Consider the following 21,203-nt stretch of genomic DNA (forward strand, 5'->3'; position numbering starts at 1 on the left):
TCTTTGCAGCTATTCATGTTATTTTAACTTGCAGTGAGCTGAATATTGCATATTATAGAATGGCTGAAATTTCAAGATTCAAATCCTTCTGCTTGTAATTATTTTACAGAATTGCTTACAATAATTCATTTTATTGCTATGTATTATTTAAAGCATTTTTTAAAAATCCATTTAAACTGAAGGGCTTATGCTGATGATAAATAATACATTCTAAAGAATGTCAATGATTAACAATTATACATATTTCATGAAGTTTTCTGTTCTTCAGTTTATTGTTGTAGAGATGTAGGCCGTGTTCTTGTAAATACTCTCATGCTTAATTTTACGTGTGGGAGTTGTCCCATTGACTTCAGTGAGACTCCATGTGTTTGTAAATGTTTGTAGGATTAGAGGCTTGCATTGGAAAGTTGTTGAACTGAACAAGTACTGGAACATTTTGGCAACATTTTGACTTCTTAGTGTAAAATCCACGCTGAAAAAGTATATATAGCCACTAGAGAACCTTGAAGTTACCCAAATATAGATAGCTAAGATTTATTATGTAGCAAAATAAACACGTAGTGTGTGTTGTGTTTTAATAAATAAATTCTGAAATAATTAGTTTAGAATTTCTTTTAAATCCTTTTGTTTTTCCGGAACTGTAATATCCAAAAACTTTGGGGGAGAGAGAGTTCAATTTAATAGGACATTGAATTCAAATTATATATTAACACCCATTAAGACCTGAAGAAGAGCTCTGTAGAACTCTAAAGCTTGTCTCTTTCAGCAGCAGAAGATGGTACAATAAAAGATATTACCTCACCCACCTCCTGTTCTTCATATCCTGAGACCAATATGGCTACAATAACAAATATTAAGACCAGTAATTTACACAATACATTATTTCCCCTAATGCATTTCCCCTCCAAAATAATCCAAGATTGTTGACCTTCAGGTCTTGCTGCAGAGCTCCAGCTCTGTGCTCAGGCTTTTGGGGAGAGAACAGTATGCTGAGTAAAGATATTTTCTATTTTCTGGTGTTTGGGTTGTTTCTGGGTGTATTCTTCTTCTTACCAGTACAATTGTATTTTTAATATATGAAAGGTAGTTATAGCCCTGTATAGGTGCTTTTTTACATATTAATTAAACAAAACTATGCACATGATCTGGATTGTGATGAATAAGAGCGCTTTTCTTTTTTAGTGAAAAATCTGGTTGTGGTCACTTGTAATTCTGGAGGCTGGATTTTGTTTTTAACACTCCAGAAATCATATTTGATGATGGCTACTGGAAGAGTATTTGGTTGCTTTAATTGTAAAAGAATGGGTTTTTTTTTTTTTTTTCAGTTCTCTACCTTCCGGTATTCAAATTTCTAGCTTCAACTCCCCTGTTTTTTGATAAATAAGAAAATAGAAATAATCATGAGTCCTGGGAGAGTCTATCTTTTTTCATTATGAGAAAAACTTGTCTTCTATAAATGTTTTGTTAGGAGCTTTTATTGTCTTTCAAAATTAGCCTTTTCTCACATTCAGAAATAATCTTTTAAAAGCACATGCATGGAAATATCATTAAGCTCAGTAACACATTTTTGTTTTGACCGTTAAGGGATGTTGTCAACATCAATTCTCATCAACTGGGTGGGAGGGAAAGAGTTTAAATAGTGTCACATACTACTACCCCTGATTTCCCTATGCCATTTGTTACAGTTTTAGTCACATTTTCTCATTTTTGTTTAATTTTTTTTCTCTCCCATTGTTGTGGAACTGGGAAAACTGATTGCAAAGGAAACAATTCTGGGCTTGAATTGGGTAAAATGAACACTCTGGGCATAGGCAGAAGGTACCCCTCCCCATTCCCGCCAGTGGGCCCAATTACCTGTCTGGGATGTGGTCACCAGGGAATGCACACAGAGGTGCCTCTAAGAATGGTGGGCCTGCATTTTAAAAGGATAACCACAGAGAGCTTCACCTGTCACATAAGGAAGCATAGTTTGTGCGAATGAGACTCAGGAGTTACTGGTTAAATTTCTGGTTCTGCCACAGATTTCCTGAATGACATGGGCAGATCAGTTTTTCTCTCTGCCTCAGTTCCCCATATGTAAAATTTGAATAATACTTCCCTTCCTCACAGGAATATGTGAGGATAACTTCATTAATGTATGTTGAACTTTGATACTGTGGTGATATAGGAGTCATAGAGGTATTATCTAGATATATAGTAATAGTTGGTAGTTTTTTGTTCTGTTTTTATTGGTAACTAATAAAGACCAGTGCTTGTTACATGTAGTTATTTTGCGACATCCAGGTGTTGGTCTTCAACAGAATTGATTTCAGCTGAGAAAGAAACTCAGAATACATAAATCTTTGTATCACATTGCATCCCTTCTGTAGGTATGGAAGAGTTAATTATGTCCTGGCTCGAAGACTAGAGCTTCTACGGGAGGTTGGACGATTACAAGAGAGCCTGGGGGTCCCAGGCGATGTTTCTTATACTTGTGAAACAGCTGGCCACTTCTTTTTATACCAAGTAAGAGATTAAATATTTTTCCAAAGAGCATATTTGAACCCTCCCTATGTTATGAAGCACAATGTGGATATTGGAGTGAATTTCTCAGAATTGAGTCTAAAAAAATTGTTTGGTTTTGTGGCTCAAAATGCAAACAGCAACTGAAGCTATAATTATAATGTTACTTGTTTGTGTTGCTATTGTTTTTAACTCTGTGCCCGATGACTCACAAATTGAAAGGCCAGCATTCTTGCTTTTTTATAACTATTGGCAAAGTTTCTGATTTGGATTTTTCTCTTCAGATATGTCAATCTCAGCAAGTTTCTTCATGCTGTTGATGATCGATTTTTAGGGCGGTAACTTACTTTTGCTTTTATTAGATAACTAAATGAAAGGAAAACAAAGGATACATACAATAACTGGAAATTCACTTTACATTTGATTTTTACGGTAGAGTACAGAATAAAAATAATTTCTCTGATTCAGAGATAGCTCAGTCTTACTAAAGAAATGCAATTTCTCTTTGATTATATTTGTAAATTATTTTTATTAAATGGTGTTGAAAAAGAAATATAAAGCTGTGGTTTTTGTGCAAATGTGTACTAAATAAAAATAGGTAGCCTAAGGTTTAAAAAAAGCCTGTTGAATAGAAAAATATCACGCACCATCATGCACCTTTGTTTGCTGCAGGTAATGTCTCGTTGGGAGGAGTATATTAGCAAAGTGAAAGTTAAAGGTGGCAAGCTTCCTGATGCTGCAGATGTGTCTAGTTTCTTCCCTTTTCACCAGTATTTTGCAAATGCCCCTCAACCAATTTTTAAAGGCAAATCTTATGAAGAGGACATGGAAATTGCTGAAGGGTGTTTCAGACATATTAAGAAAATATTCACTCAACTTGAGGTAAGATTTGTAAAAGTTCAATTAACCGGAATTTTTTTGGAATTATTTATTTGTGAGGGCATTTTTTAAAACCAGATGGAATAAAAGAAAATCTAAGACAATGTATCTGGTGGATTTAAAACTATATGGGCCTAATTTTCTAATCTCTAAATTTTAATCTTGTAAAGCAATAAAAAACAGTGCTCAAAACAAGAGGGAATAGTTGAAAACAAGTTGTTTCTAAAATATGAATGTGTCCTCAAACTATCAGGCAATTGTGCATGCATGTAAGTTTCTATTTGCAGACACACATAGGTGTTAAAATTTTGTGGGTGTATTTTTAAAGGTTCATTTGAAATTTTGTATATATTTTCACAGCTATGTCTTGTTAAAGCTAAGAAATTAATCAGATCTGATGTTGATTCGTACTTTTTACCTTTTTTTCTTTTTTTGTTAAGAATTTAAGGAGTAAAAGTCTGATAGCTTTTGAGTGCATATTTTTGTTATAAGTAATATTTTGTTTTCTCATTCTTAAGAGAGTGCTTTTTTCCCTTCCTGTAGGAATTCAGGGCATTTGAACTCCTCCGCAGTGGCCTTGATAGATCCAAATACCTCTTGGTGAAAGAAGCAAAGATCATTGCAATGACTTGTACTCATGCTGCCTTGAAACGACATGATCTAGTTGAATTAGGTTTCAAGGTAATGATTGCAATAATGGCAATATGCTAATTTAAAATACTTTCCTGCATTAAACTTTCTGTATTGTAAATAAAGACCACTAAATTATGTTGACTCACTACAATTTTTAATCTATTAAATTACCTAGTTTTCCTTTTTAATGAAAAATAATGAACATAACTACAAGCTGAAATCCTTTAAAGGTGTTTTGAATATTGAAAGGCATAAAGATGTTAATTTGAATATTGCTTGCATATATCAAACATCAGTGTGATTGTGTGTATATGGTCATGACTAATTGTCTTTCTATTTATTCATTCAAAAAATGTACATAATTCTGTTTGAAGAAATTGTACATTTCTGCAATAATAGACTAATGTGATAAATTGTAGTGATGTGATTACATGCCAAAATAAAAGCTGATGGAGAACTGAGAGAAACAAGACATGTTGCTTAGCTAAACAATAAACAGTCTGAAGAAGAGAATCATGCAGCAACACTTGCTTATTCCATTCTAGAGTGTAAATATCAGGGCTGCATTTTCAATTAGATCTGGTCAGCGCACAGTTTTTATACCAATATAGCTATTTCAATTAGAGGTAGAATAAATTATAGATCGAAATTGGTTTGATTTTGGTCTTTGGTCCTTCTCCTCCTTCCAAGGCAGGCTTGCATATCTGTTTAGGGATGGGACTGGGCAGGTTTGTCCTCCCCACCTCCAAACTAGATGTGGATATTATGTGGATAGTGGAATGCAGTAGGATAAACAGAAGAAATGCAGTTGTTTGTCTCCCTGAATCTGTCTTCAGCAGCCAGTGCTGCCCTTCCCTCTCCCCCCATCCTGCCAATGGACCTTCAGGAGTATGACTGGAAGAAGGAGTTTAGGGCTTAATCCTAGAACTAGAAAGAAAAGGAGAAAATTAGATAGGGGCCTAATGCAAAATAAATAAATAAACTTAATAGAACAAGATTGGTCTTCAGCTTACTCTGTCAATGATACAAGCCACACTTTCCTCTGAAAGGCAAGAAAAGGAAGGTCTAGCCTTCATTTTATGCTAGATCCTTGTTGAATGAGTACTGAGCAGTATTATATGCTGATAGTAAGAGACTTCAATGGAAGAAGAATACATGTGGACTTATTCATTTAGCTTCTAACAGAGATTTGCCTTTATGCTATGGATGCTTCTCAGACAGAAAAGAAATGTTACTCTTTTGGTATAAGTCTGTGAAGAGTTAATTTCAGCTGTCTATATTTGGTTCTGAAATAACTTCTCCCCCTCATAAATGTACTTCTCTTTCTGTTCTTGTTTTATATTTTTCTTGACCGAATTTTTACCCCCTCCTCTCCCACTTTGTCTCTTCCAGTATGATAATATTTTAATGGAAGAATCGGCTCAGATTTTGGAGATAGAAACCTTTATACCTCTCCTCTTGCAGGTGAGAATTTCATTGTACAATAAATTTCTCCTTTCTCAAATCTTTAACAGTATATTTTTGTTAATGACTGAAAGTTTGATGTGCATTCTTGAGAATGGTATTTACTTATGAAACTTAAATGTTTTTAAAAGTTAAAACTTAAAAGTTCCAGAATACCTGCAGTTTTCATTAAAGTAGTGGGAGTTTGGAAGGCGTGGCACTTTCCGGATCAAGCCCTCTGTTCATAAACTCTCTTCATTATGAGTTATTGATTCTTCGGTAGATTTTTTTAATATATATATTATGCAGTTTGGTTGATATGTTGTCTGATCGTACTGCCTTGAATTGGCTTAAAGGGTAGCCAGATCAGGCCCTTTGGTTTGAAATGCCAAAGTAACGAATCAAAATAATTGTGTTTTATTGCTTTTGGCCTTGTTACTTCCCTTGATTAACAAGGTTTTGGGAACTATTTTGTAGAGTTTTTGCTATATAGTACAGGATTTATTATGAATTTAATATATTTTCTTGGTTAAAGTATTTTTTGTAAAACAAGCAATTTTTAAAGTTTTGTGTACACATATACATTTTGCAATAAATATAGATAATGGAAAAACAAGACTAATGGTACAGAAACGTCATAATAAGAGTTTGTGGCAATTTGGTCCCATCCGCATTTGAAACAATATATGAATAGTTTTGACATGGATCTCTTAATGCATCCCTAATTTATAATGGGAAGAAGAGAACTCTTTAGTTTCCCTAAGCAGTTTGTTGCAGAAGATAAAATAGCTGGTTAATGTGTATCAGTAGTTAACTTCAGTTAACTAACTCTGTCCTAAGCAATTAGGTGATTGAGAACAATATAGTGGATTTGGGTATCATGGGCTTGATTTTGATCTCAGATTTTTACTCCTGTATAAATGAAGTTACCCATGATGTATTCCTGTTACATGCTGATTAGAATCAGGCTCCGTGTATGATTCAGTAAGTGAGTAATTCTTCATCTTTGTTTGAGCTGTATGCACCTCTCTGCCAATTGATAACAATTGCATATTTCAGAATTCACTTAAAGTAGACCTAAGATGGCAACTGTAAAACCATTGTATTCTGCATATAAAATAAATACCTCTCCTTAATCCTTTCTTGCTCTTGCAACCTGTGGTATCCTTATAGCAAATCATAAGTTCTGCTGTAATTAAGGTTGACTGTTTCTTTTTGTTTGACTATTCTAAATTTTCTTAAATAGATATGCCTACTCAGATTTTCTTGAAATTTCCTGAACAATGGAACTGAGTGTGAATGAAAGAAAGCATGTTGTGGGGTTATTTGGTTCAGGAGCTCCTGATATACAGCCCTCTAACATGCGTTGCTCATAAAAATTTCAGATTCTTATAACTGTTTTGGTGCAGAACTAAGAAATATAGGGGCTCAGAGCAGTGAATGGGGTGTTGAAGTGTAGGACATGTAGAGGGGGTGGAAGGGTTCAGGGTGGGAACTCTGTCCCTTTTCTAGTGTTTGCCCCTTTGGGCTTTGCTCTGTCACAGCTGCTGAGGGACCAGCACATGCCTAGACAATGACTCTTAGTAGCGTAAAGAATCATCCAAACACTTTTTGAAAACCTAGTTTGATGGCTAGAGCTTTGATGACCTGGATTTCCAAAAAAAATAGTTACTCAATGAGTAAAGGGATCATTCTGATAGGTCCTTACATTACAGATGCAAAACCATGCTCTGAAGCATTCCCAGCCTCTGTTTGCCAGAAACTGGGAATGGACGATGGAGACAGATCACTTGATGATTACCTGTTCTGTTCATTCTCTCTGAAGCACCTGGCATTAGCCACAGTCAGAAGACAAGATACTGGACTAGAAAGACCATTGGTCTGACCCAGTCTGGCCGTTCTTATATTCTTACTAATACATTGTGTCCAATATAACAAAGATCCTGATTCCTGCAGAAAAATGTCTTTTCCCTCTTCCTCTTTCTTCTCCCCTTCTTCCTTATATTTCTTCTTTTCTCCGTTCACACGTTCCTGCACTGCTTCAGTCTCATTCATGTATCCAAGTATAGTGTCCATCTTTTTTTGAGAGGACTGGACTCTTAAAGCAGCCTTTTCTTAGTGTGGATGAAGCTTCTTGAATCACCTAATCAGCCTTAAGGAGAATGGAGAGAGGCCTGGCACTGCTCCCTCATTACTCCAAATCCCCAAAGATAATATTTAAAAGAAGCTTTGGCAAAGGCAAAAAACTAGGACCAGAATAAGGCTTGCAGAAACCAGAGTTGTATTGCTTCTGCAGTTTCCTATAACTCATATGGATAATTCCTGCAGGTGTGTATGATTCTTCCTTTAGCCCTCTGTAATAGTGCATTACGACTTCTGTTATATCATTATTTTAGCGGGTCAAATTCATTCTTCCTGTAGCTCTTATTGATGTTAGTGGACAAATTTATCTGTATTATGTTCATTAACGTTTTATGCTAAATTGCTTGTGTTTAAACACTTCTTTATTCAGGTGACGGGAGATATAGGAATGGAAGTAATAGACTCCTTTAGACTAATATTTCATATGCAATTGTAGTTCAGTGCAGTTTAAAAACAAATGATATTAAATATTGAAAGTTAATGCTTATAACAGCCAATTTGACCGTTACATTTATTAAAATAATTCTAATAAAGTAATATTTGATCATATGATAAACAAAGTTAATTTTGCAATCTTTTAACTATTTTTAACAGAACCCCCAAGATGGATTCAGCCGTCTGAAACGATGGATTATGATTGGTGACCATCACCAGTTGCCACCTGTCATTAAGAATATGGCTTTTCAAAAATATTCCAACATGGAACAGTCTCTTTTTACACGCTTTGTTCGTGTTGGGGTGCCAACTGTTGACTTGGATGCTCAAGGAAGAGCAAGAGCAAGGTAAGATAAAGGGGGGGAAAAGAGGTCTTATTCACAGGTACCAGATTAAAAAACACATGATTTTGAATAACTTGTTTCCTTAAAATGTTAAAATCGACACCTAAGATCAATGAAAATGAAAATAGAGTAGTTAGTTTTACTTATGATGTTGTTTTTCTTGTCTGTTTTACTTTCTGGCGTATTGTGCTAATGCACAAGAAGCTGTGTTTCAGGGGCTACCAAGTTGTTTAAATATACTGTTTTGAATGGAATTTTTTAAAGTGTTTAGTGGAAAAAATTCTAATGCTTTTGGGTCTTGAAAAATTAATATTAAATATTAAAATTAAATTAAAATTAATACTTAAATATTAAGGTAAAATTGGATATGACACAGTCCCTTTAACAGCTAGTCGAGGTATCCTTCTAAGGCAGCGGTTCCCAACCTTTTTGAGCGAAAGCCCCACTAGTTAACACTAGCTAAAACTAGTGCCCCCCGCCCCCCCCCCACAACCCCCAACACGACCATAAACACACAACCCTTATAAACACGTATGTTGATAATAATACCACTAAATTACATAAACAATAATAATAAATTACTCTTACCCGAGTAAAAGCTAAGCCTTCCCTAGTGCAGCCACTACCACACACCGTATGTGGCCATGCATCTTCCCATCCCTCATGGATTGAGGGTAATCGAGGTGGCGGGCACTGGCGGAGTGGCCAAGATTCTTCTGAAGATACTTCTGCAAAAATGGTTCCATCCTCTCCATTTTTTGGGACTCAACAAAAAAGACCATTCACAATGATCAAGGATTATACTGGGCCTTTGAACCCAAATTCACACTCTCTTTACTTTACCAAAAGTTGATGTAGTAGTGGCATCCATAGCAAAAGAGGCAGTAATTTTTACTGAGGGGGATTTCTTCACAAAAGACTTTGCAGACAGTAATATAGAAGCCATCCATAAAAAGGACTTTGAAGCACTGGCAATCACTAGCACCTCAGTGTGCTGGTGTCATAAGTTAAAAAACCTTGGTCTCTGGAACCATGATGAATTTAAATTAATACTAAGGAAATACCTATTGTGTTCATGATGGACTGATCCATGGAGACGGTCATTGAAAGCTGAGTCAGCTAATTTGATGACCAGGTGCCAACTCTGGCTTCTCCTTTGAACAGTAGATAACTTTTGAAAGTAAATCTCCTTCTTTCCACTCCAGCAAAATCCAGGAAGGGTAATGAGCCGTTAGGAGGACAGAAGTTATTTTTGTTCTCAACAGCAATAAACCAGAATACCAGGGAAGGGACTCTGTATTCCAGGGCATAAGACCTGGCACAAGAACATCAGAGGGAAGCTGGGATCAGAGAGCTGGTCTGTCTTTATCCAGCAACAGACCTATAATAGCAAGATCTCCTACTTCACAGACACCTGGTTCTTCTAAACCATATGATCCCCTAACAGTTGAGAGAGACAAAATGAGGGCCAGTCTTCCTGAACTAGAAAAGGTTTGACAGGATCAAGGCACTGATGTTTTAGGTATCACAGAACTTAGTCTTATCCATCTTTATTTTCAGCTCCTAGGTCTTCTGGTGTTATGCATAGTGATTACTCCGCTCAGTCTTCCTTGCAGGCAGAATCTTCTCTTCGGTCTGCCACATATCAATCAAGATTAATTAAACCTCATAGCTTGGTTATTGACCAGCAAGTCCTAAACAAGGTATTGCTCCAAAGGCTTTGTGCAGGTCTTTTACCCTTTTGTCCTATGCAAGAGTCCAGACAAAAAAAAACCCTTTTAATGATTTCAAAACAAAAATATATTGACTCTTTGAAGCCAGGCTTTGTGGCACTTCTGAATTTTCTTACAGTAGTGATTTTTCAGCCTTTGTCCGTAGACCCTTGGGGGTCCACAGACTGTCTAAGGGGTCTGCAAAAGGTTGTTGTTACCATAGAACAGTGGTTTTCAACTAGTGGTCTACGGACCCTTGGGGATCCGCAGACTATGTCTTAAGATTTCCAAAATTGTTTAGGGGTCCACAAATGAAAAAAGGTTGAAAACCACTGTCTTACAGGGTGGCCTAGACGTAGATGCCAAGACATTCCACTGTTGCATTACATGTCTCAGCATTAAACAACATCATAAACACAGGCTCATCCAAGTATCCTGTACCTGATAGTAACTAAGTTCCATAGTCCAGCATGACTATCCAAATCAACAATTAGGGCAATATTTTCCTACCTGGGATGTGTACACAGTAATGTATGTTTTCATGATCCAGGCATCAAAATTCTGTGGCATCTAATTCTTGTTTCCATTTTACAAATAATATTAAAAACATGCTTCACGGACTAGGCAAGTTTCTGAAATCTCTGCATTCAGAAGACTCTAGCCTTACAGCCTCTTCACAGGACCAACATTTTGTTCTTCATTCTCCAGAGTCATCCCTGTCCTTCTGTACCTGCCTTTATTAATAAAAATAACACCTAGCTCTTATATGTAGTGCTTTCCATCAGTAGCTCTCTAAAGCCCTTTACACAAGAGGTCAGTGTTATTCCTATGTTACAGATGAAGAAACTGATAGAGGTGAAATGATTTGCCCAAGGTCACCCAGCAGGCCTTTGGAAAAGCCAGGAATAGAACCTGGGTCTCCTGACTCTCATTCTGGTGCCCTATCCACTAGGCGTTCATTTTACTCAAAATCTCAATATCCAAAAGACAATATTTAAGTAGTTAAAATATACGTTAGTGGAGCCTGTCCCTGTAGGAAAACATCTTTTTCTTTCATTTTAATAATTTCATTTAATATCTGGGTCTGCAAAGCATCTAATCCAGGGGTTGGCAATGGCACATGCAATGATTTTGAGCGCCACACCACTCCCAGCCCCAAGCAGGACTGCGTGGCAGCTGCTCCCCCTGCCCAGCCCTGCTCTTCTCCCATGTGGGCCTAACGGTGCCCTGGCTGGAGCCGGTGCAAAGCAGGCGGGCGGAAGCAGTCGCTGCGTGGCCCTGCTTTGCGCTGGGAGTGGTGTGGCTCTGGCCAGAAGGGCACCACTGGGCTGGGGCTGGAAATGGGGAGTGGCCGCTGAGCGGCCCTGCTTGAGGCATGGAGCAGCTCCTGGCCAGGGCCAGTGGGGCACCAAACCAGCCGGCTCCTCAGCCTCCTGTTCTCCTGGCCCCTCCTCCACCCCCCTGCTGGGAGCAGACTGCGGGGACCCTGGACGCATAGGGGCCAGGCAGCCTTTCCCCCGCATACCCTCTTCCATGCTCCCCCCCGCCCGGTACAGGGGGGAGGAAGAGGGAGAGCAGGAAACACGTCCGCAGACACCCCCTCCCCCTCCACGGATGCCGCTGAACACCCAATAAGTCAGGCTGCTGGGCACATGGGAGAGGGGCGGGGGACTGGACACGCCCCTTCCCAAAGGTTGCTGACCCCCTGATCTAAATTGTTCTGAGTAGGTCAAGTTCTGTGTCTCAGCAGTGTATTCAGCTTTAGATAAACTGCTCCCAGAGGGGATAAGAGCCCACTCAGCACAGCCATGGTAACATCCTGGGCAGAAAGGGCATTAGCCACCACAAAGGAAATCTGTAAAGCTGCCACCTGGTCATCTATCAACCCCCCCTAATAAAAGCCCCACAGGCTTATTGACTTGCATTCCTTTTCAGAACATCCTTTGGCAGGAAGGTGCTCCAAGCAGTGGACCAAGAATAGATCAATTTTAGAGGAGGAGGAACATTCTTCTTCTGTCCCACTTCTTCCTTCATACCAATTTTTCTTATTTTGCAGTCCCAACTGTCTCAGACTGGAAGAGTGGTCAGAGTCCAGAATGGAACATGTTTCCTTATTTCTGAGACTGGCTTCTCCTTAATCTGCCCCATCTGAGATATGTTTTCCAATTCCATATACCATGGTCTTTTCAAGGCCCTCAAGTGTCATAATTAATCTACTAACAATTTAGTGTTTTCATGTGGCTCTGGTGTAATGGTAGATTGGGCATGTTCAATCCCTATGGACTGCCTCTAGTATTTGCAGTAAAAGGTACTGTCTTTTGTGCTTAGAAGAGGTTGGTTCCAGAAGGAAGGCTGATACAAAGGTTAGGGCCCTACCCTGGCATTCAGGAGACTAGAGTTTATTTTTCTGCTCTCCCACAGTCTTCCTGTATGACCTTTGGGTGATTACTTAAGGCAAAATTGTCAAGTGTTTTTTAAGTTCCATTTTCATAAGTGACTTACACTTAGGAGCATAAGACTCATTGACTTTAATTGGGACCTTAGTTCCTAAATGACTGTCAGTTCTGAAAGTGGGACTTAAAAACACTTTTGAAAATTTTGCCGTTAGCGTGTCTATGCTTCCATTCTCCATTTGTAAAATGGGAATGTCAGATCCTCACGTCACTCTCTACCAGAGGTCCTTGGCGAGATATGTCCAGGATCTCCTATGCCTTAGTTGAGGGAAGGGAGAGTTGCAGCTCAAATTACAGCCATATGCGATATCACTATTCACATCCTCTAAATACCTTGCCAGATTACTCCCATTAAACAGAGAGAAGTGATGCCCCAAGTTTCCTACTGTGGAAAAAGAAGCAAAAAACTTTAAAATAAAAATACCAGGCAGCCTTTGACTAGCAAAGCATAATAATGAGGAAAACAGGAACACGATTGTATCTCTCTGTCTTGCATATCACTTTTAAGAAATATTTTTCATTTGTGCCAGGAAGGAGTTCAAACTCCTCTTACTATTTGTTTTGTTTTTTTCTGAAAGCTTGTGTAACCTCTACAACTGGCGTTATAAGAATCTGGGTAATCTGCCTCATGTGCAACTTCTGCCAGAGTTCAGAACTGCAAACGCTGGATTTCTGTATGATTTCCAGCTTATAAATGTAGAAGATTTTCATGGTGTGGGAGAGTCTGAACCCAACCCTTATTTCTACCAGGTAAGAAAAGAGAAATTATATATATATGTATTAGAAATGCAACATTCTGCCTCACTAAATATGGAAAGAAATGAAGATAGAATATTGATTTATTTTTATTTTTAAACTGATGTTAAGTAAGCTTTCACAGCATTAAAATCTTTTTTATATTTTTGCATACCCAGTGGAATCTAATTTTTTAGTGATCAATCATTAGAGATCATAAAATTATAATAATTTTTAGTGTTGTTTGCCTCTCACACCGAACAGTGGTTTTCCTTGACTCCCCCCTTCCCCAAAAATAGTGAATTTCACCTTTTTATTTTGTGGCAGATAAATAATGTTAGTTTTTTGGGCCAGTGCCAATTACAGCCAATTATAATCCTGTTAATCTGCTTCAACATTAAAATACCTGGCAGAGTTTTCTTTGTCCTTGAAAGATGGAGGATTTGCTTTGAGGCACATATCCAGAGTGGGAGAGTCACTGTTGTTATGAATCTGTTTATAGTGTTCCAAAAAATGGTTTTCCAAACCAGCCTTCACAAAAGGATCAGACTGTACTATGTATATATTGTGTGCATGGAAATGTATATTTTAACACAATATTGTGTAACACTACATTGTGTAACAGTTCTGGCTGCTCAAGTATAACAACCATCAAAGCAAACATTAAAAAACTAGGAAATTCACAGTTCAATTTATGTGAAATGCTACATAGTAGCCAACCACCAGCTTACATAAAGCACGTTCCTCATCTGGCCCCATTAAATGCACCTGCTGAAAATCAAATGCCCCACACACCTTGAATTCTTTGTTTCTTTCTTACTTAATGCCTTATTTTAAAAACTGTGGTATAAACGTACAAAAATAGGATCTTGTGTTATGATTCCTATTTTGACAGTTGTGAATTTAATTTAGACAATTAAGGATTTTCATGATCATGTGTATGTAAAGATTTTATTTTTGAATCTCATAATTTTTCTAAGGGGGTGTGAAGATGTTTGTAGACTACGGTTGAGGTCTTCTAAAAAATTAAACCGATGTTCGAGTATAGTGACTATATCACTGTTTACCACCATCTTGCCTTCATTTTCTTTATTCATAAGGACTTCAGTTGTTCTGTAGTTTGTGGCAGCACTAATACTAAAATGTAGACACTTTCTCATCATTAGTTTTTATCCTTTCCATGTAATTTCTGGGGTTTTTTTTTTAATGTGAGGTTTGTGTACACTCTAGATATTCATGGCCCATGGAATGTGTAATTGTGGATTCAAGATTTTTTTAATGAGCAATGATGAATGATGGCTTTCAATATGCTATTTATATGTTCATGAATGTAAGAATTTGTCTTTTTCTGTAGACTTAAAGGTGACCAGAATTTGTAGACCATGAGTAAAGTGTTCTAGTATTTGTGGCAATGAATTCAACCAAGTAAATCAGAAATTAAAGAGGGATAAATGCATCCTGTATTTATATCAATATAACAATTTCAACTTGTAATACAAAGTGGATTAATGGTTGAGGATGGGATTTTCAAGTGCATCCTTAATATTAATCTAGTTCTGCTGCCAATGAAGTCAGTGAGAGTTTTACCAATGACTTCAGTAAGATCAGGGTTAAATCACTGATAAGGAGTTTTGAAAAATCTCAGCCTTAAAACTTATTGAAAACTATGATGGTTAATTAACAGTATCTGTAGACTACGATTCCATGATTTTGAGGCAGTAGAAATAAGAGTTGTAACTTTCACATTGTCTCCCCTGAGGAGGAAATGAAAAATTACAGTTTATATGTTGTGATAGTACTCAAAGGTCCCAATCAGGATCTGGGCCCCAATACATACATACAAAGAGACTGTTTTAAGGACTTCTGATAACTTCAGTTTTAATCCTGTATTGAAATGTACTAACAGTATTTATTCGAGCATTTCCCAAGAAGTTATTGGTGGGTGGGACTGATTAAGCATATTTACACAAAGCTTATTAGGATTAAGTTTTTCATGTAAATATTTTCTTGATTCATATGTTGATGTCACACCTATAGTAACTGAAGAATTTTTATTCAATTTATGTATTTTTAATTGCCCAGCGCATCAGCAGTTGTAACCACAGAAAACAGGTTAACAATAATATGGTAATTTGGGATTTTCAGCAATCCCATTATTCATGAGGAACCTAAATTAAATGGATGAAACCTAAGGCTACCTGTGATTCATCCCTCTTTTTTCTGCAATTAGTTTGTTTCCCAGTTCTTATATTTATTTAAAACATGGATCTTCTAAATGCACCAGCATGCTTCAGCAGGCTCGACTCCCTCCTAAAGTAGGAGGCTAAAATAATCCACTTAACGTTTTATTTTCCTTTTAAAATTCAGAATCTTGGTGAAGCAGAGTATGTCGTAGCACTCTTCATGTACATGTGCTTGCTTGGTTACCCTGCAGACAAGATAAGTATCCTGACAACGTATAATGGACAAAAGCACTTGATTCGGGATATCATTAATCAACGTTGTGGGAATAACCCAATTATTGGCCGACCAAACAAGGTAACTTTCAAAACAACCAAATATTTATCATTCTCTTTTTTTTTTTTTTTTTTTAAGAATTACAGATTAAAAACAATATAACTATATTGTTTCCCCAATATCTACATGATGAGTTCTTTATTTGATGACACACTTGTTACATTGAGTGGGATACTGTGGATAGTATCCCAAAGAGAGAGAAGGCATTCTCCCCTTCCTCCAAATGGTCAGCCTTAAGCATCGATTTAACATGAAATCTTTTGCTGCAGGAGGCCAGTTGGCTTTTACTGAATTCCAAACTGTTCTTAAAATATTTGCATTTTCAGAGGTATTTTTGGAAGATACAGAAGATGAGTTCATCTTAATTTATCTTTCTTTTTACCTTTTAGGTGACAACTGTAGACAGATTTCAAGGTCAACAAAATGATTATATTATCCTTTCGCTAGTGCGAACCAAAGCCGTTGGTCACCTTAGGTATGTAAGAAAATATCTTCACAAATGCATTAAAATACAAAATTCACTTTGTCTTTTTTTACTGGAATTGTGTTTCTGGTAATGAGTGTCCACATTACATGTACAGATTAAGTAATAAATTGTAGTAACAAAGTTTAGTGTCCCTTAGTGAAAGAAATTCAAAACCAATTCCATATATGGCTGTCTGGTACCCACTTCACTATTGGGTCTTATTTAAATACTGTAATTTGCACATATTATTGCAGGTACGGTAAACTTACTATCACCTTAATAAAATAGTAGGGAATGTAATGATAGTTCAAATAAAGGCTTAAAATAATCTTGAGAAAATGGTCTGTGTGAGAGAGCTTGATTTGTGTATTAGAGGTGTTAGGTCTTTGTGTAGTTCATCTTCTGATATGAACATTTTAGAATGTCTGCTCCTCAGCTTTCAAGGAAAAAGATGGAAACAGTTTTGCAGAAACATCTTGTTACTGTACATGAACTCTAATGTAAACCTTTACTGTAAATACTAGAATAGAATATTGAAAATACTGAGATATTCTCTTATCTACTGAGTTCCTAATGCTGTATATGCCTTTTAATTATGTGTGGTTGTGAGATTAATGTTTTATGAAGAAGTTTCAGTGGCAAATAAAGCACTACAGATGATAAAAAGACCATGTCTATTTGATGTTTTGTTTCCTGAAGGGATGTCCGACGTCTAGTGGTTGCCATGTCAAGAGCCAGGCTTGGGCTTTATATCTTTGCGAGAGTATCCCTTTTCCAGAACTGCTTTGAGCTAACTCCAGCTTTCAGCCAACTCACAGCTCGACCCCTTCATCTGCATATAATTCCCACAGAGTATTTTCCAACAATCAGACAGGTAAGCACATCGGTTCTAAATTGTACTACATAAAATAGTGTGTTAGCTATCCACTTTCTTTACTGGGTGCACAGTAAAAGAGACAGACAAGACTGCAAAGTTTCTACGTTTGGATAATTATGGCTCAGGAATTTACCATGTTGAGCTGTCATTAATTGAATTGTTTGTTGCATTTTAGTTATAGGCAAAATTTAGTTCAATTGTGTGTGTTTTCTCGTTGAGCTTTGCTTGTGCAACACTCTGAATCTACAGTGTCTTTTTTACATTAAACACTTAAGTACAGTGAGTACAGTGTGTTGCATATTTTGTTCCTGCTAAAACCACTACTTGGAGTTATGTAAATTGTCTAAAACAAAACACGTGGCTTCTTAATAAGACTTAACATTTGACACAACATACTGATAAGTACTGTTTAATCTGTTAATCATCACTTTCTTTTACTTTGAATTCATGTTGTGTGATTGTGTCACATTATATTGACTTGAAAGATATAGAATTCAATAGATATGTTTTCCTGGAACTATAGGATAAAAGTTACAAACATATTGGACTTTTAATTTATGCTTCTAGTTTATAATGGTGTTTGTTCCTCCTTTTGCAAGTTGCCACTTCAGTATCTTGGAATCAAGAATGCAAGAATTCTTAGTTTTATATTCTGAATCCTTAGGTTAATATTGCTACCATAAATTAGCTGAAACAATTAATGTTGAATAGCAATGGGACTTTCAGTCCCCATGGCAATATGTACATATAAAAAAAGGAAGGTGTTTCTAAGGAGAATATGTTAATATTTTTTTTGCCAATGAAAATTTTTCCAAATCAATATTTATTAAAAGATGTCTTTCTCTTGATCCATAGATATATAGTCCTCCATTACATTTATAGGAGCCTCATGTCTAGCTAGACAAGAACTCAGTACTCTTGCCTCCACACAACGCTGTTTAAAAAACATTTAATTTCACTTCTGTGTGTTTGCATGTCTTCTCTAACATGGGAAAAGCATCTTTCTGAAGATCCATTGTGTTTCTTTTATTACTGAATGTTAACTGTTCCTGTTTTTCCCTAGAATGGAGAAAGGCCTTGTCACCAAGTTCATGTTATAAAAAACATGCCTCAGATGGCTAACTTTGTGTACAACATGTATATGCACATGATACAGAATACACGCCACTATAGACAGGTAAGTAGGCTAATACATTTTGGAAAGCACGCATCTAAAATATAATTCACTGTGGAAAATAACTCATTCAGGAGATGCTTTTGAGATGGGTAGGCTAAAATTTGATGTATTTCCTCTTATCTTACGTTGGTTTCCATAGTCCCTGTAGATTTTTAGATTGGTGGGGCAGAGAGGAAGTGTTTCCTTTTTTAATTTAAAAAAGCTTCCTGCAACAGAAGTACTCAAAACTCTATTTATATTAATAAATATAGATGTGTGCAATGGATAAAAAAAAAAAAAGGTGGTAAGGAATCAAATTTTGTTGCTGGCAATAGTTATTTGGAGGATGGAGCAAGAATCATTAAAAAAAAAAAAAAACTAAAAAAACCTGATGTACTATTCTGGTGTCTTCAAGTAGAAGGGTATCAATGCAGAAGTCACTGGGTAACACAGCTGGAAGTTCGTTACTGTGGGTGGACTAAAGTTTACCTTTTCTGAGCAATGGCCTCTCTCCATGCAAGAGTTACCTTACATAAAATTTGTTTTTAAAAATTATATTGGAGAAAGTGTACAATGAAGTACTTAAAGTGTAACACGCAAGCTAAGTTTCCCGACATGAACAGCTGGTGGAAAACGAAAGCCAAGCAGCTTCAATCAGCAGCAGACCAAAAAGACTCCAAATGATTTTTTGATGAGCCGAAGACTTCTTACAGGCTGCAATTTAACGGCATCATCCCTATGTGGAATTCAGATGAGTCACTGCTGCTGAATGGTCAAATTCTGAAAAGATGGGCTGAACACTTTAATAAGGTTCTGAACTGTCCATCCACCATGGTCAGCATTAGTGCTTGATGATTTTGAACAACTTTCAATTCCAGACCAATTCTCAATTTCACAGAACATATATGAAGTATGGAAAATTGTTGAGCAAATTGCAAAGCAGTGGGTCCAGGTAGTATTCCTGTGGAGATCTTCAAATGTGGAGATCATGAGCTGTTGAGAATGATTAGTGGCCTCTACTTAAGGTTTTAGGAACAGGAGGCTTTGCCACAGGAATTAAATTCCAACATTATTCACCTTTACAAAAGGTAAGGCAGTTGTGTCTATCAGTGATGTATCACTCAAGGTCATTGACAAATTTTGCTACCTAGGCAATGTAGCTTCACCAAATGCAATGACTGAAAACAACATTAGGAAGCACATTGTGGCAGCCAGCAATGCCTTCAGAAAACTTCAGTGTCTTAGCAATGAACCCGGTGCCTGACTGCAAATAAAAATTGATGTTTGTTGTGCAGTCGTCATCACCAAACTCCTTTATGGCTGTGATACATGGACTATCGATGCTAAACACTTGGACCAATCCCACCTATGATGTCTACAGCAGATATTGAGAATTAAATGGCAAGATTTGGTTCCATACATCAAGATCCTTGAGTGCTGCAACATCACAGGCATTCAAGCTTTTATAGTGAGAGCGCAACTAAAGTGGTGCGGTCACATGGTCTGTATATCTGATAGTAGGCTACTGAAGATGGTCTTTTACGGAGAATTGCAGACATCTACTCATTTTAGGACTAGGTCAAGAAAACTGTACAAAGACACTCTCACAGCCAACCTATCAATGTTGACCTCAACACCAGAGAGCTCTTAAGTCATGGCAAGGTCCAGTGGCATTAGCTCCGCCATCACGGATTGAAAGATTTTAAGAGCTCAGGATTTGCCCCAATCAAGGAGAGATGTGCGAAGTTAAAGCTAAAAGCAGCATACATTAATCTATAATTGTCTTCACCTGTGGCATGTGCCAATGTGGTTCTAAGTCCGAAATTGGTCTTTGGTCTCATCCCAGGATACACAGTAAGGCCTGGTCTACGCTGCGCAGTTCTGTTGATGTTATATAAAGTAACTGATGTTGACGTACCTTGCATTGGATAGCCGCGCTGTTTCCACTGCGCTGTGTCGACAGGAGATGCTCTCCTCTTGATAAGCTTACGCTTCTCATTCCGGTGGAGTGCCGGAGTTGACGGGAGAAGTGCTTGGCAATCAGTGGCTGCAGCACCGACTGCCACCTAGTGTAGACATGACCTAAGTGACTAGCTCATCCATCGAACTCAGCGGAAGATTCCATTGTAATATAGTATATGACCACTATTTTTAAAAAGAAGCAGTTGACATAATAAAAGTAATAATTTTTAACGGAAAATAGAACATACAGATCATGTGTATGGAGTTTGTCCCTTGTTATTTCTTCTCTTCCAATACCCCCACTCTCACTTGGGGCAGATCAGCCTGCTCCTCTCCTCCTTCCTGCACAGCCAGTTGTCTGGCTATCTCTTCTACTGCCCAAAGCCTATCTTCAGTAAGGATAAAGGAACCTCAGTTTGAGAAATTCATCTTTTTCATGAATGCATATTTGATATTCACTATACATTATAAAGACCCATATGGTAACTTCAAAGTTCATAAGATCATTTCTCCATCTCCATAATTAGCCATAATAACTATATAGATCTGTCCATGGTTGTCATAAACATGTAATAGCAATGTCAGCTAATTGTAGATAAGATTTCACTGTAATTAAATACTTAATTTATAGTGTGAAAGAAAACTCCCTTTAGGCAAACACAACTAAACAATGCTGTTTTTGGAGCTTTGTCTGAATTTTGGGTTCAATGAAACCGTTCACAGTATTTCCAAAAAGTATCCATTATGTAGCTAAACTATACATTCACATGTTTCCTCAACCTGGATTTGTGCCCAACACTCATCAGTCTTTTTCAGCTGCCAAGTATCCAAAACGCAGTTAGTACTATTGCTCTTAATGCTTTGTACTTACATAGTTCCTTCTCATCTGAGGACAAAAACATTTTGCATATATTAAATAATTAATCTTCACAATAATGCTGTGATGG

The 21,203-nt window shown here is 37.1% G+C and overlaps 1 protein-coding gene across 2 annotated transcripts in view; it reads left to right on the top strand.

Moving 5' to 3' along the window:
• AQR (aquarius intron-binding spliceosomal factor) overlaps positions 1-21,203 on the top strand; it is a 95,841-nt gene that overhangs the window by 66,071 nt on the left and 8,567 nt on the right. For both annotated transcript variants that reach the window (XM_067558070.1, XM_067558072.1), the window contains exons 25-34: positions 2,370-2,505; positions 3,175-3,384; positions 3,925-4,062; positions 5,407-5,478; positions 8,194-8,381; positions 13,122-13,293; positions 15,646-15,816; positions 16,185-16,270; positions 16,961-17,135; positions 18,202-18,315. In XM_067558070.1, coding sequence (XP_067414171.1) covers positions 2,370-2,505; positions 3,175-3,384; positions 3,925-4,062; positions 5,407-5,478; positions 8,194-8,381; positions 13,122-13,293; positions 15,646-15,816; positions 16,185-16,270; positions 16,961-17,135; positions 18,202-18,315 — 1,462 coding nt within the window. The remainder of the gene's footprint in view (positions 1-2,369; positions 2,506-3,174; positions 3,385-3,924; positions 4,063-5,406; positions 5,479-8,193; positions 8,382-13,121; positions 13,294-15,645; positions 15,817-16,184; positions 16,271-16,960; positions 17,136-18,201; positions 18,316-21,203) is intronic.

This window comes from Emydura macquarii, unplaced genomic scaffold, assembly GCF_026122565.2.
Source record: "Emydura macquarii macquarii isolate MOO-44397 ecotype Brisbane River unplaced genomic scaffold, CSIRO-AGI_Emac_v2 contig_1876, whole genome shotgun sequence".
Classification (NCBI taxonomy): domain Eukaryota; kingdom Metazoa; phylum Chordata; order Testudines; family Chelidae; genus Emydura; species Emydura macquarii.